General features: G+C 33.1%; 1 protein-coding gene across 1 annotated transcript; it reads left to right on the forward strand.

Annotated features, from left to right (window-relative positions):
• Window positions 1–2,556: 2,556 nt before the first annotated feature.
• LOC133327542 (toll-like receptor 3) lies at window positions 2,557–14,201 on the forward strand. The gene is made up of 13 exons (XM_061536059.1): window positions 2,557–2,690; window positions 2,976–3,136; window positions 3,208–3,377; window positions 3,444–3,596; window positions 6,507–6,811; window positions 6,871–7,015; window positions 7,074–7,328; window positions 7,456–8,067; window positions 8,128–8,222; window positions 8,291–8,480; window positions 10,559–11,262; window positions 11,330–11,696; window positions 14,094–14,201. Exons 1-13 carry the CDS (start codon window positions 2,557–2,559, stop codon window positions 14,199–14,201), a joined length of 3,399 nt encoding a protein of 1,132 aa, XP_061392043.1.
• The last annotated feature ends 305 nt before the right edge of the window (window positions 14,202–14,506 follow it).

Genomic DNA, 14,506 nt, shown 5'->3' on the forward strand with positions numbered 1-14,506 from the left:
TGTCTTATTGTTTCTCCTAAAATGGATTTAGGAACATTTTTTATGACGTAGAATCTTTGAACGAAACGTTCAGGGATTTCGGCCTTTAACCCTTTTGAAGCTAGAGCTTTGTTTTGGGCAAAAACATTTGCAGCAGAAAAATTGTTAAATGTTAATCTGAAGGTCTTGTATCCGATATTCGCGCACACATAGTTGGTTGGCATTCCTAACGTCTGTAGAAGTGCATATAAATGGAGTTCGGAGTTTTTCCTACGTGAACTGAGTGGGGTATCTGATGTGACCAGCACATGAAATGGCCCTGCATGTCGATCAGTATAATAGTTGGTGGTGTCGTTCGACGCATTGTAATTGTAAAATGATGAGAAATCACGATTTGGTGGTATTTGTGATGTTAGTGGTGAGTTGCTTTTGGTTTTCGGAGTATCGCCATTATCTGGTTTAAAAGCTTTATTTTCATTATTAATGGCAGCTGCCTTTCTTTTATTAATATCACCAGGATGAGGGATTGGAGTTAATGGAGGAGGATCCTCATCCCCATCCATTGTGTATGACAAATTTATATATTTTCAATTTTCAAAAAAATGCACTTTAAATGGAAAATCGAATAATAAAAAAATAGGCACAGAGCACTGTCACAATGTTTTGATATTTATGTTTTGTTGTTATGTTTATCGTCCGTAAACAAAAACGCTGGTATAAAAGAAAAACCGACTATCATCAACAGGTGTTGAGTAGCGACTGATGTTTTCTTTATTGTATAACTTTAATTTATTCCGTAATACAACCCTGTCTACAGTTTGTCTCATGGTGCAATTATAAAAGGTTATACTAGTGTCAATATGAATTTGACAAATTATGTTTGTTAAAATTGGGAAAATTGGGAACACATACAATTTGAAATTGTTCTTTATTAAATATGTTGCCGTATTCAATTTACTCAATCATCCTGCTGGGAACGTTTCATTTTCAAAAAAAAAAAAAAAAAATATTTTTTGTTTGTTTACATTTTTCTGTCAAATGACGTTGACACTAGTATAACTTACAAAAACAAATTTCCATGTGGTTGTTGTATCGTTTGTTGTACAACAACACTTGCTGTTACCTTCTATTATAATACCATGAGTTTGTCATAAAATTCCAAATTGAAAACGCATTGCCACTCCATTTTGCCATACGCCAAAAAAAGAGGAGCGACACAACACTACACAAATTAATCGCTTTAATTTGTTGATAATCGTTTTTGTTTGTAGTTATTATATTTGTTCCAAAAACAATTCAATTTAACACAGATCATAATTAAAAAAAATAACATTTGCCATTCCAAGTTGCCAGACGCGCAAAAAGAGATGCGACATGACACCAATCAAAATAAATTAGTTTAAGTTTTATTAGTTTGATTTGTTTATTTTATTGGTTATTGGCTGAATTGATAAATTATTAATAATTAAAATTAACCTTACATTCGGCTTTGTTAATTGTTTAAACATTTAATTCAAAATAATGCAATTTGACACTGATCATTATGGTAGAAAAACATTTGCCACTCCATGTTGCCATACGCCAAAAAAAGAGATGCGACATAACACCACACAGTTTTGTCAGTTTGATATTTTATTTAATTTGTTGTTGCTTATATTTTATTAATATTAATCTCTACACGTTTTAGTTTTTATTGATATATTTAATAAAAATCAATTAATTTTTACAACGTTATTTATGGTAAAACAACGTTTGCCACTCCTTGTTGACATACGCCAAAAAAGAGATGCGACACAACAACACACACATACTTTTTAGTTCAATTTGTTTATATTATTGGTTGTTGGCTAGTTTAGTATAATAAACGTCATTAAATTTAAACATATACTCGGTTTTGTTAATTGTTTAAACATTTAATTCAAAATAATGCAATTTGACACTGGTCGTTATAGTAAAACAACAGTTGCCACTCCATTTTGCCACACGTCAAAAAAGAGATGCGACCCAGCCACCACACAAAATAAATTAGTTGAAGTTGTTTTTTTTTGTTGTTTTTGGTTACTTGTTATTAGTTGTTGACTAGTTTTGGTATAATCTATTAATTATTAACTTTATAAGGAGTTAACAAGAAAGAAGAGAAAGAGCATTGATCTCTGCAGAAAATAAGAACGGAAATAACATTGGTGTTCAAATTAAATTAAATTGAATAGTTTATAAAAAAATAATTAGTGCCACAACAACAAATTGTGATTGTTTATGTTGTAATTTGGTAATTGTGAAAGTGAAATTAATTGTTGTTGTAGTTATTGTAATTGAAAAAAATAACTAAGACATTTCGTTTGCCTTTTGGTTTCTTATTAGAATTTACAAAGAAATTGAACCATATCAAACAAAAGATTTAAGCAACAAACCTGTTGCTGGTTTCCTTAACAAAAATGAGTCAGTAAAACAACAACAAAAACAATCGCCGTAAAAGAAGTGTTTTATTTGTAATAAAATCGCAGTTTGTTTTTGGATTCATGCATACGTCAAGAGTTGGGTTTTTCTGTTAAACACTTGACATACACCTTCATTATCATGCGGCTGCACTCATCAGCTAGTTCGGTGGCCTTGGTATTGGCTTCGTCGCTGCTGTTGGTCTTATTGACCATTACACCAGAAGTGAATTCTGTTTATGTTTATGGTGAACCAAAATATAAATGTCCGGCAAAGTAAGTTAAGGGGTTAATGCTTTAAATGAAGTTATACGTAGGGGCTGGGTAATGGAGAAATAAAATGACACAAAATTGTGCGAAATTACGATGTTATGATTTAATACAACAACAATAGCCGAAACTAGTTTAAACATACCCTACCTACCTCACAGATTAAGTCTATAGAAGACAATGTTTAATTGAATTGTCTAGAAGATCTTTAGAAGTTCTATGGAAGACCTGTAGAACTTAACCTTTTTCAAATCGAAATATTTTAATTTGATTGTATTTTATTTTTTCCAGACCCAAATTAATCTTCCCCTGTGTCTGTTATAACAACACCGATATTGGCATCTATGTAAGATGTGATAATACAAATTTGGCCACCCTATCGGTGGCCATGCAAAATTTGGCAGCCTTGGAATTACCCGTTGAGGAGCTGACCATCAATAAAGGGCATTTTGGTAAATATTAAAAAAAAATTAATTTTTTTATATTATTTTTTTTTTTATATTTTTCCACTACATTTTTGCAGAACGTCTCTTTGGCCCGCTATTTTCCAAGGTACCCGCACGTAAGATGACAATTATGGATACACCTGTGAATACCCTGGATGATTATGTATTCCATGGCATTAATAAAACACTGGAGGAATTGTATTTTGTAAATACACATTTGGGCCATATATCACCATTGTCGTTTGGGGTAAGTGAAGGGGAGGTTTTTAAAACAAATTTTGAAAAAAATAAGTAATGGATTTTTTTCAATTAGGTCCTGGGCAAACTTACCACTTTAGAAATTGATAAGCATAATTTCACAACACTGCCGAAGAATTTATTTGCCGATCAGTATATAGCCAATACGGTGACTGTGGTGAGGCTTACCAATGGCCTCTTGAATGATTTGCCCATTGAAACATTTCAGGTGAGGATAAAACGGACAACAAAATTAAAAAATTATAAAAATATATTTCTAAAATTTTTAAAGAAGTGCATTTAAAAAAAAAAAAAATAATTTTTTCAAGGCGTGGATTTTTGAAAGAAATATTTTTTCAAGGCGTGGATTTTTAAAAAAAAAAAATATTTTTTAAAGGCGTGGATTTTTTAAAGAATATTTTTTTCAAGGCGTGGATTTTTTAAAGAATATTTTTTTCAAGGCGTGGATTTTTTAAAGAATATTTTTTTCAAGGCGTGGATTTTTTAAAGAATATTTTTTTCAAGGCGTGGATTTTTTAAAGAATATTTTTTTCAAGGCGTGGATTTTTTAAAGAATATTTTTTTCAAGGCGTGGATTTTTTAAAGAATATTTTTTTCAAGGCGTGGATTTTTTAAAGAATATTTTTTTCAAGGCGTGGATTTTTTAAAGAAATATTTTTTTCAAGGCGTGGATTTTTTAAAGAAATATTTTTTTCAAGGCGTGGATTTTTTAAAGAAATATTTTTTTCAAGGCGTGGATTTTTTAAAGAATATTTTTTTCAAGGCGTGGATTTTTTAAAGAAATATTTTTTTCAAGGCGTGGATTTTTTAAAGAAATATTTTTTTCAAGGCGTGGATTTTTTAAAGAAATATTTTTTTCAAGGCGTGGATTTTTTAAAGAAATATTTTTTTCAAGGCGTGGATTTTTTAAAGAAATATTTTTTTCAAGGCGTGGATTTTTTAAAGAAATATTTTTTTCAAGGCGTGGATTTTTTAAAGAAATATTTTTTTCAAGGCGTGGATTTTTTAAAGAAATATTTTTTTCAAGGCGTGGATTTTTTAAAGAAATATTTTTTTCAAGGCGTGGATTTTTTAAAGAAATATTTTTTTTCAAGGCGTGGATTTTTTAAAGAAATATTTTTTTCAAGGCGTGGATTTTTTAAAGAAATATTTTTTTTCAAGGCGTGGATTTTTTAAAGAAATATTTTTTTCAAGGCGTGGATTTTTTAAAGAAATATTTTTTTCAAGGCGTGGATTTTTTAAAGAAATATTTTTTTCAAGGCGTGGATTTTTTAAAGAAATATTTTTTTTCAAGGCGTGGATTTTTTAAAGAAATATTTTTTTCAAGGCGTGGATTTTTTAAAGAAATATTTTTTTCAAGGCGTGGATTTTTTAAAGAAATATTTTTTTCAAAGCGTGGATTTTTTAAAGAAATATTTTTTTCAAGGCGTGGATTTTTTAAAGAAATATTTTTTTCAAGGCGTGGATTTTTTAAAGAAATATTTTTTTCAAGGCGTGGATTTTTTAAAGAAATATTTTTTTCAAGGCGTGGATTTTTTAAAGAAATATTTTTTTCAAGGCGTGGATTTTTTAAAGAAATATTTTTTTCAAGGCGTGGATTTTTTAAAGAAATATTTTTTTCAAGGCGTGGATTTTTTAAAGAAATATTTTTTTCAAGGCGTGGATTTTTTAAAGAAATATTTTTTTCAAGGCGTGGATTTTTTAAAGAAATATTTTTTTCAAGGCGTGGATTTTTTAAAGAAATATTTTTTTCAAGGCGTGGATTTTTTAAAGAAATATTTTTTTCAAGGCGTGGATTTTTTAAAGAAATATTTTTTTCAAGGCGTGGATTTTTTAAAGAAATATTTTTTTCAAGGCGTGGATTTTTTAAAGAAATATTTTTTTCAAGGCGTGGATTTTTTAAAGAAATATTTTTTTCAAGGCGTGGATTTTTTAAAGAAATATTTTTTTCAAGGCGTGGATTTTTTAAAGAAATATTTTTTTCAAGGCGTGGATTTTTTAAAGAAATATTTTTTTCAAGGCGTGGATTTTTTAAAGAAATATTTTTTTCAAGGCGTGGATTTTTTAAAGAAATATTTTTTTCAAGGCGTGGATTTTTTAAAGAAATATTTTTTTCAAGGCGTGGATTTTTTAAAGAAATATTTTTTTCAAGGCGTGGATTTTTTAAAGAAATATTTTTTTCAAGGCGTGGATTTTTTAAAGAAATATTTTTTTCAAGGCGTGGATTTTTTAAAGAAATATTTTTTTCAAGGCGTGGATTTTTTAAAGAAATATTTTTTTCAAGGCGTGGATTTTTTAAAGAAATATTTTTTTCAAGGCGTGGATTTTTTAAAGAAATATTTTTTTCAAGGCGTGGATTTTTTAAAGAAATATTTTTTCAAGGCGTGGATTTGTAAAAAAATTTTTTTTAAAAATATTTTTTCAAGGCGTGGATTTGTAAAAAAAAATTTTTTTAATATTTTTTCAAGGCGTGGATTTTTAAAAAAAAATATTTTTTCAAGGCGTGGATTTTTTAAAGAAATATTTTTTCAAGGCGTGGATTTTTTAAAGAAATATTTTTTCAAGGCGTTGATTTTTTTAAAGAAATATTTTTTTCAAGGCGTGGATTTTTTAAAGAAATATTTTTTCAAGGGTAGATTTAAAAAAAAAATATTTTTTCAAGGCGTGGATTTAAAAAAAAAATATTTTTTCAAGGCGTGGATTTAAAAAAAAATATTTTTTCAAGGTGTGGATTTAAAAAAAATATTTTTTCAAGGCGTGGATTTAAAAAAAAAATATTTTTTCAAGGTGTGGATTTAAAAAAAATATTTTTTCAAGGGTAGATTTAAAAAAAATATTTTTTTCAAGGCGTGGATTTTTGGATTTTTTAAAGAAATATTTTTTCAAGGCGTGGATTTAAAAAAAAATATTTTTTCAAGGCGTGGATTTAAAAAAAATATTTTTTCAAGGGTAGATTTAAAAAAAATATATTTTTCAAGGCGTGGATTTAAAAAAAAAATATATTTTTTCAAGGGTAGATTTAAAAAAAATATTTTTTCAAGGCGTGGATTTTTTTAAAAATTTTTTTTTTAAAAAAATTATTTATTTTTACTTACGATTTTTTTTCACTTTCTTCCAGCCCCTGCGAAAACTGAAGACCCTCGATTTACATGGCAATCAGTTGGAAAATCTGAAACGAAATCAATTTAAAAATCTGCGTGAACTGGAAGTGTTGGATATCAGCTTTAATAAAATCAAAAAACTTGAGGGTCAACATATCCAAGATCTGACGAAATTGGGTTGGTGTAATGCTTCACATAATGCCCTGACGGAATTGTCCCGTGGTGCCTTTGCTCGCAATGCTGTACTGAAGGTGTTGAATTTATCGCATAATAAAATACAAAAATTGGATGCAAATAGTTTTCGTGGTATGCGGTTTTTGAGGTAAGGTCTCTTCAGGATATAATTTTGGAATTGATTTTAAAATTCTGATTTTTTTCTAGACGTCTCTATATGAGCGACAATCGTATTTCGGATGTGGGTAGAGGCACTTTTGGTGCTGTGGCTCGTATTGGTACGATAGATTTGGCCCGCAATGCCCTGAAGAAGGTGGATTATCAAATGTTTACTCAGTTGAATTATATTGAGGTAGGGTTTGGCGGATTTTTTTCGGAAAATTTGTAATGAAAATATAAATTTTTTTTAGATCTTAAATCTGGCTGAAAATAATATAACCTTGATCGAAAAGAATTCCTTTAAGGACATCTATCAATCGGTCATTAATATTTCGCATAATGCCTTGGAGACGATACAACCGAAGGCTTTTGAAAATTGTGTTAATATAACGGTATTGGATTTGAGTTTTAATCGCCTGACGAATTTCTCCAAGGGGGTGTTCGATGAGACCACCTTTGCCACGGAATTTCAATTGAGCCACAATTACTTTAGCAATTTGGCGGATGTAAGTGGATATTGAAAGGGGTAGAAGGCGGCGGGTGGGGGAATCCGAACCTGCTCCTTAGTACCCACTCTCAAAAAAATTTAGATTTTCACAACAAATTGTTAATAAAACATATTTTTTGTTTCAGGTCCCTTTGGAATTCATGAGCGCATTGAAGGTTTTAAATGTCTCCCACAATAATATAACCACAGTACCGAAAAATACCTTCCCCAAGCTATACGAACTTCACACCATCGATATATCCCACAATAATATCAGTTCGATATTCAATGGTGTCTTTCAGACCCTCTTCTCTTTGCGTTTTGTTAACCTCTCTCACAATAGTTTAACGGAAATTAAATCATCAATGTTCGGAACCTTACCCACCCTGCTGGAATTGGATTTAAGTAATAATCGTTTGGTGAATATTGTCCGAGGGGCCTTGGTAAAGCTGGCCAGTTTGAGACGATTGGATTTGTCGAATAATCGCCTGGAGAAATTATTTCAAATTTCAATATCCCTCAATGAGCTACATATGAGTCATAATCGTATTAGTAAAATACCAGCTGGAACATGGCCTGTCATGAATTCATTGCTCTATTTGGATTTGAGTTATAATGAAATTGGAGATTCTCTGGAGGAGAGTAGCTTTAGGGGGTTGTTGGTGCTGCAGCGACTGCATTTGGAGGGTAATGGCATAACAAGGCCTCCTGTGGAATGTTTGGCCGGCATGTCCACCCTGCAGTATTTGTATTTGCAGGTGAGTCCATGGCTACCTCAATAGTTTCGAAGGAAAAAAAATTATTCTCAATTTTTCCAGCACAACAACATCACGGTCTTGGAGAAAAGTGCCTTTGGCAAGCTACCCGTCCTCTTCGAGCTGAATTTACACAACAATGGCCTATCCGAATTGACGTAAGTTCTCAGGACCCTACCCTTAACAATTTTATGAATTTGTATATTTTTTTTGTTCTGATTTTTAGGAAACGTTCCTTTGATGGTCTTTTACAGCTGCTCAACTTGAATATGTCCTCAAATGCCTTGAAGACCATACCGAATGAGGTATTCTTTGGTCTGCCATCATTGAGGAAATTGGATTTGTCACACAATAAGATAAGCAAATTGGATAATAAGACCCATGGGGTCCTGGATGATCTATTGAGTTTGGAAGAGGTGAGGATATTTTTCAAGGCCCAAAAAAAAAAAAAAATATATAGGGTGCTTTATAGGCGTGGATTTTTTAAATAATTTTTTTAAGGGTTCAAACAAGACGTGGATTTTTTATAGAATTTTTTTCAGGGACCCTAAACAAGGCGTGGATTTTTTATAGAATTTTTTTTCAGGGACCCTAAACAAGGCGTGGATTTTTATAGAATTTTTTTCAGGGACCCTAAACAAGGCGTGGATTTTTTAAATAATTTTTTCAAGGGTTCAAACAAGGCGTGGATTTTTTAAATAATTTTTTCAAGGGTTCAAACAAGGCGTGGATTTTTTAAATAATTTTTTCAAGGGTTCAAACAAGGCGTGGATTTTTTAAATAATTTTTTCAAGGGTTCAAACAAGGCGTGGATTTTTTAAATAATTTTTTCAAGGGTTCAAACAAGGCGTGGATTTTTTAAATAATTTTTTCAAGGGTTCAAACAAGGCGTGGATTTTTTAAATAATTTTTTCAAGGGTTCAAACAAGGCGTGGATTTTTTAAATAATTTTTTCAAGGGTTCAAACAAGGCGTGGATTTTTTAAATAATTTTTTCAAGGGTTCAAACAAGGCGTGGATTTTTAAATAATTTTGTTTTCGGGGACCCTAAACAGGGCGTGGATTTTTTAAGAATTTTTTTTTCGGGGACCCTAAACAAGGCGTGGAATTTTTAAAGATTTTTTTTTTTCGGGGACCCTAAACAGGGCGTGGAATTTTTAAAGATTTTTTTTCAGGGACCCAAGGCGAGGATTTTTTAAAGATTTTTTTTCAGGGACCGACCCTAAACAAGGCGTGGATTTTTTAAAGAATTTTTTTCAGGGACCGACCCTAAACAAGGCGTGGATTTTTAAAGAAATTTTTTCAGGGACCGACCCTAAACAAGGCGTGGATTTTTAAAAAGAATTTTTTTCAGGGACCGACCCTAAACAAGGCGTGGATTTTTAAAAGAAGTTTTTTCAGGGACCGACCCTAAACAAGGCGTGGATTTTTTAAAGAATTTTTTTCAAAGACCCTAAACAAGGCGTGGATTTTTTAAAGAATTTTTTTCAAAGACCCTAAACAAGGCGTGGATTTTTTAAAGAATTTTTTTCAAAGACCCTAAACAAGGCGTGGATTTTTTAAAGAATTTTTTTCAAAGACCCTAAACAAGGCGTGGATTTTTTAAAGAATTTTTTTCAAAGACCCTAAACAAGGCGTGGATTTTTTAAAGAATTTTTTTCAAAGACCCTAAACAAGGCGTGGATTTTTTAAAGAATTTTTTTCAAAGACCCTAAACAAGGCGTGGATTTTTTAAAGAATTTTTTTCAAAGACCCTAAACAAGGCGTGGATTTTTTAAAGAATTTTTTTCACGGACCGACCCTAAACAAGGCGTGGATTTTTTAAAGAATTTTTTTCACGGACCGACCCTAAACAAGGCGTGGATTTTTTAAAGAATTTTTTTTCACGGACCGACCCTAAACAAGGCTTGGATTTTTTAAAGAATTTTTTTCACGGACCGACCCTAAACAAGGCGTGGATTTTTTAAAGAATTTTTTTTCACGGACCGACCCTAAACAAGGCGTGGATTTTTTAAAGAATTTTTTTCAGGGACCGACCCTAAACAAGGCGTGGATTTTTTAAAGAATTTTTTTCAGGGACCGACCCTAAACAAGGCTTGGATTTTTTAAAGAATTTTTTTCAGGGACCGACCCTAAACAAGGCGTGGATTTTTTAAAGAATTTTTTTCAGGGACCGACCCTAAACAAGGCGTGGATTTTTTAAAGAATTTTTTTCAGGGACCGACCCTAAACAAGGCGTGGATTTTTTAAAGAATTTTTTTCAGGGACCGACCCTAAACAAGGCGTGGATTTTTTAAAGAATTTTTTTCAGGGACCGACCCTAAACAAGGCGTGGATTTTTTAAAGAATTTTTTTCAGGGACCGACCCTAAACAAGGCGTGGATTTTTTTAAAGAATTTTTTTTCAGGGACCCTAAATAAGGCGTGGGTTTTTTAAAAGAATTTTTTTCAGGGACCCTAAAGTTTTTAAATAATAAATGTTTCCTCTTTTTTTAGCTCAACCTAAGCCACAACAAAATAAGTTTTGTCACCAAGAAGACATTCCCCGAAAATCCCTATATCCCCTATAATCTGAAATATTTGGATTTGTCCTACAATCAAATGCCTGTTCTAACCTACGATATTACCTTCGGAACGAAGAAGTTACTGAAATTGAATTTGTCGCACAACAGCATCAACGAATTGAGACGTGGTGTCCTTGGCAATTTTACCCGCCTACAATATTTGGATCTGTCGTATAATGAACTATCAAATTTGCAATCGGAAGCCCATCTCTTCGATTTACCGAAAAATTTAACGGAAATCTATTTACAAAATAATCAAATCTATCGTCTGCCCTTCGCTCAATTCCTGCGGAAGGAGGAACAATTTAAGACCATCGATTTAAGAAATAATAGTTTGACAGAATTCCCTCTTTCGTTGGTGTGGAATTTGCGGAATGGTACAGATGTTAGGTTTGAGGGTAATCCATTGCACTGCACCTGTGCAGCAAGGCCTTTGAAACATTATACCCTGCAGTTGGCGGAGTTGACGGAGGATTTGAGAAATGTTAACTGTGCAACGCCAGCGTTGAATCGAAATAAGTTCCTTAGAGAGGTGGAGGATGAGACTTTGCAGTGCCCGGAGCCGGATGAAAGGGAAATGTACAAGGGATTGGAATATGATAAGCTGTCGGATGTACGTTTTCGTGATATTGTGGTGTAAGTTTTTGCAACATATTTTGTAAAGAGAATCATTTCTAATTTCCCTCCCTTTCCCCCTTTTCAGACACAACGGCAACATCAGTGTCATTTGGTTTGTGGTCACGTCCAGAGATGTCGCTGATTTCATTGTCTTCATACGTGATCGTGACAATAATATTTTATATCGTGAAGATTTCCTCTATAACATTCGCCAGGCCGATATTCCGGTGTCGATGTTCAGCGACAATTTCGAGTTGTATCGTGAGATTTGTATTATCTCCAAGGATAGCAATGGAGAGACTGGCAATTGGTTCCATGCCCAATGTGATGAGCTGCCACCGCTGAAGGAGGAACGTCGTTTCTTTTTCTTTGCCTCCGCACCATCACGTGGTCGTACCAAGTCTCGTTCGGCAGCTTCGATGTCTGTGTGGCAGCCAAGTGTGGGAGTCGTGGTTGGTAGCCTTTTCTTACTCAGAGTTATGCTCAATTGAAATTGTGATATTGCGGATACAAGGACATGGTCTTGTATCCTTTGGTGAAAAAAACTCAACACTGCCACTAATCTAAGTACCTTTGCTTTTGTTTAATATTTTCGGTTCTTCCTCTTCTTCTTTAAATGAAATTGTTAATTTATGTTTATTTTTTTGTAAATATTTTTTTAAATGATCCTTGTTAATACTCAAATGAAAATAAAATGGAACAGAAGAAAGAGCAAAATCGGGTTTTTTTAATAAAAATCTCTCACAATGGATCAATGGGAGCTATATCTAAATCTGAACCGATTTTCACGAAACTTGGCAGACATCATTCTGCACTTAATTTAGTACGCTATGCCAAATTTCGTGCAAATCGAAAGATATATAGGGACTTTGGTGCACCATTTACATAAAATCGGACGAAACTATATATGGGAGCTATATCTAAATCTGGACCGATTTTCACGAAACTTGGCAGACATCATTCTAGGCTCAATTCAGTACCTTGTGCTAAATTTCGTGCAAATCGAAAGATATATAGACACTTTGGTGCACCATTCCGACGAATATATATATGGGAGCTATATCCAAATGTGGACCGATTTTCACGAAACTTGGCAGACATCATTCTAGGCTTAATTTAGTACGTTAAGCCAAATTTCGTGCAAATCGAAAGATATATAGGGACTTTAGTGCACCATTTACAATAAATCGGACGAAACTATGTATGGGAGCTATATCCAAATGTGGACCGATTTTCACGAAACTTAGCAGGCATCACTCTAGGCTCAATTCAGTACGTTATGCCAAATTTCGAACAAATCGAAAGATATATAGGTGCACCATTTACATTAAATCGGACGAACATATATATGGGAGCTATATCTAAATATATATATATATGGGAGCTATATCTAAATCTGAACCGATTTTTCCCAATTTAAATGGGGTTCGTCCTTGGGACAAATAAATGAGCTGTGCCAAATTTCATCGAGTTCGGATTATAAATGCGACTTGTACTTTGTTTACAATTTAACACCAACAGACGGACAGACGGACATGCCTAAATCGACTCAGAAAGTGATTATATGCATATTCTCAAAAGGAACTATGAGTTTTGTCTAGGGTCCCCGAAAAAAAAATTCTTTAAAAAATCCACGCCTTATTTAGGGTCCCTGAAAATAATTATTTAAAAAATCCACGCCTTGTTTAGGGTCCCTGAAAAAAATTATTTAAAAAATCCAAGCCTTGGTAGGGTCCCTGAAAAAAATTATTTAAAAAATCCACGCCTTGTTTAGGGTCCCTGAAAAAAATTATTTAAAAAATCCACGCCTTGGTAGGGTCCCTGAAAAAAATTATTTAAAAAATCCACGCCTTGTTTAGGGTCCCTGAAAAAATTCTTTAAAAAATCCACGCCTTGTTTTGGGTCCCTGAAAAAATTCTTTAAAAAATCCACGCCTTGTTTTGGGTCCCTGAAAAAAAATTATTTAAAAAATCCACGCCTTGTTTTGGGTCCCTGAAAAAAAATTATTTAAAAAATCCACGCCTTGTTTAGGGTCTTTAAAAAAATTCTTTAAAAAATTCACGCCTTGTTTAGGGTCCCCGAAAAAAATTCTTTAAAAAATTCACGCCTTGTTTAGGGTCCCCGAAAAAAATTCTTTAAAAAATCCACGCCTTGATTAGGGTCGGTCCCTGAAAAAAAAAAAATCTTTAAAAAATCCACGCCTTGATTAGGGTCGGTCCCTGAAAAAAAAAAATCTTTAAAAAATCCACGCCTTGTTTAGGGTCGGTCCCTGAAAAAAAAATCTTTAAAAAATCCACGCCTTGGTAGGGTCCCTGAAAATAATTCTTTAAAAAATCCACGCCTTGTTTCAGGGTCCCTGAAAAAAATTCTCTAAAAAAATCCACGCCTTGTTTAGGGTCCCCGAAAAAAAATTCTTTAAAAAATCCACGCCTATAAAGAAGCTTGGGAAAAATTATTAAAAAAATCCACGCATATAAAGGACCCTGAAAAAGAGTCTGATTTTTTTTTTTATAAAATCCACGCCTTTTTTGTACTTGGAAAGCAATTATTTAAAAAATTCACGCCTATAAAGGACCCTGAATAAGAGCCTGAAAAAATTATTTAAAAAATTCACGCCTATAAAGGACCCTGAATAAGAGCTTGAAAAAATTATTTAAAAAATCCACGCCTATAAAGGACCCTGAAAAAGAGCCTGATTTGTTTTAAAAAATCCACGCCTATAAAGAACCCTGATAACGATCCTGCAAATTTGTTTTAAAAAATCCACACTTTGTTTAGACTTTGTAACGTGACCGCTACATGTCGAGATATAGGAAAGTAATTCTCATTCACTTTGTATTGTCGTACAGATAAGTGTTCCAGTTTTCATTGGCAGAGATTGTCGAGAGCTGGAGTTAGACCAAGTACTAGAGAACCCAACTTGTGGCAGTGTCCGCAGTCGCCGTACCTTGTACTGAACATAGCCGAAGCCTTCGACCTGCGATTCCTTCGTTTCCGCGACTCGTTTGCTTCCGCGACCCGTTCGCTTCCTGCAATTCGTTCGCTTTCGTGACTCGTTCGCTTCCGTGACTCGTTCGCTTCCTGCGACTCGTTCGCTTCTATATAACTCTCGTTTCAGAAGGAGTTTGAACGAAGGGCCAACGAATTACTACAACCCGAGTCGACTACTCAATCCGAGCCGACTATTTAAACCCGAGCTGAATACTTCAACCCGAGCCGACTACTTCAACCCGAGTCGACTACACAATCCGAGCCGACTACT

The sequence above is a fragment of the Musca vetustissima genome, unplaced genomic scaffold (genome assembly GCF_032173495.1).
Source record: "Musca vetustissima isolate MV318-11 ecotype Yass unplaced genomic scaffold, APGP_CSIRO_Mvet_v1 utg15269, whole genome shotgun sequence".
Lineage (NCBI taxonomy): Eukaryota > Metazoa > Arthropoda > Insecta > Diptera > Muscidae > Musca > Musca vetustissima.

What these genes read in the sequence shown, in the direction of transcription:
- LOC133327542 (XM_061536059.1), top strand. Translation starts at nt 2,557, where the DNA reads ATGCGGCTGCACTCATCAGCTAGTTCGGTGGCCTTGGTATTGGCTTCG. An exon ending in ACTTTAGCAATTTGGCGGAT is followed by an intron (nt 7,329 to 7,455) that starts GTAAGTGGATAT and finishes TTTTTGTTTCAG; the next exon opens with GTCCCTTTGGAATTCATGAG. An exon ending in CGTTTTCGTGATATTGTGGT is followed by an intron (nt 11,263 to 11,329) that starts GTAAGTTTTTGC and finishes CCCCCTTTTCAG; the next exon opens with ACACAACGGCAACATCAGTG.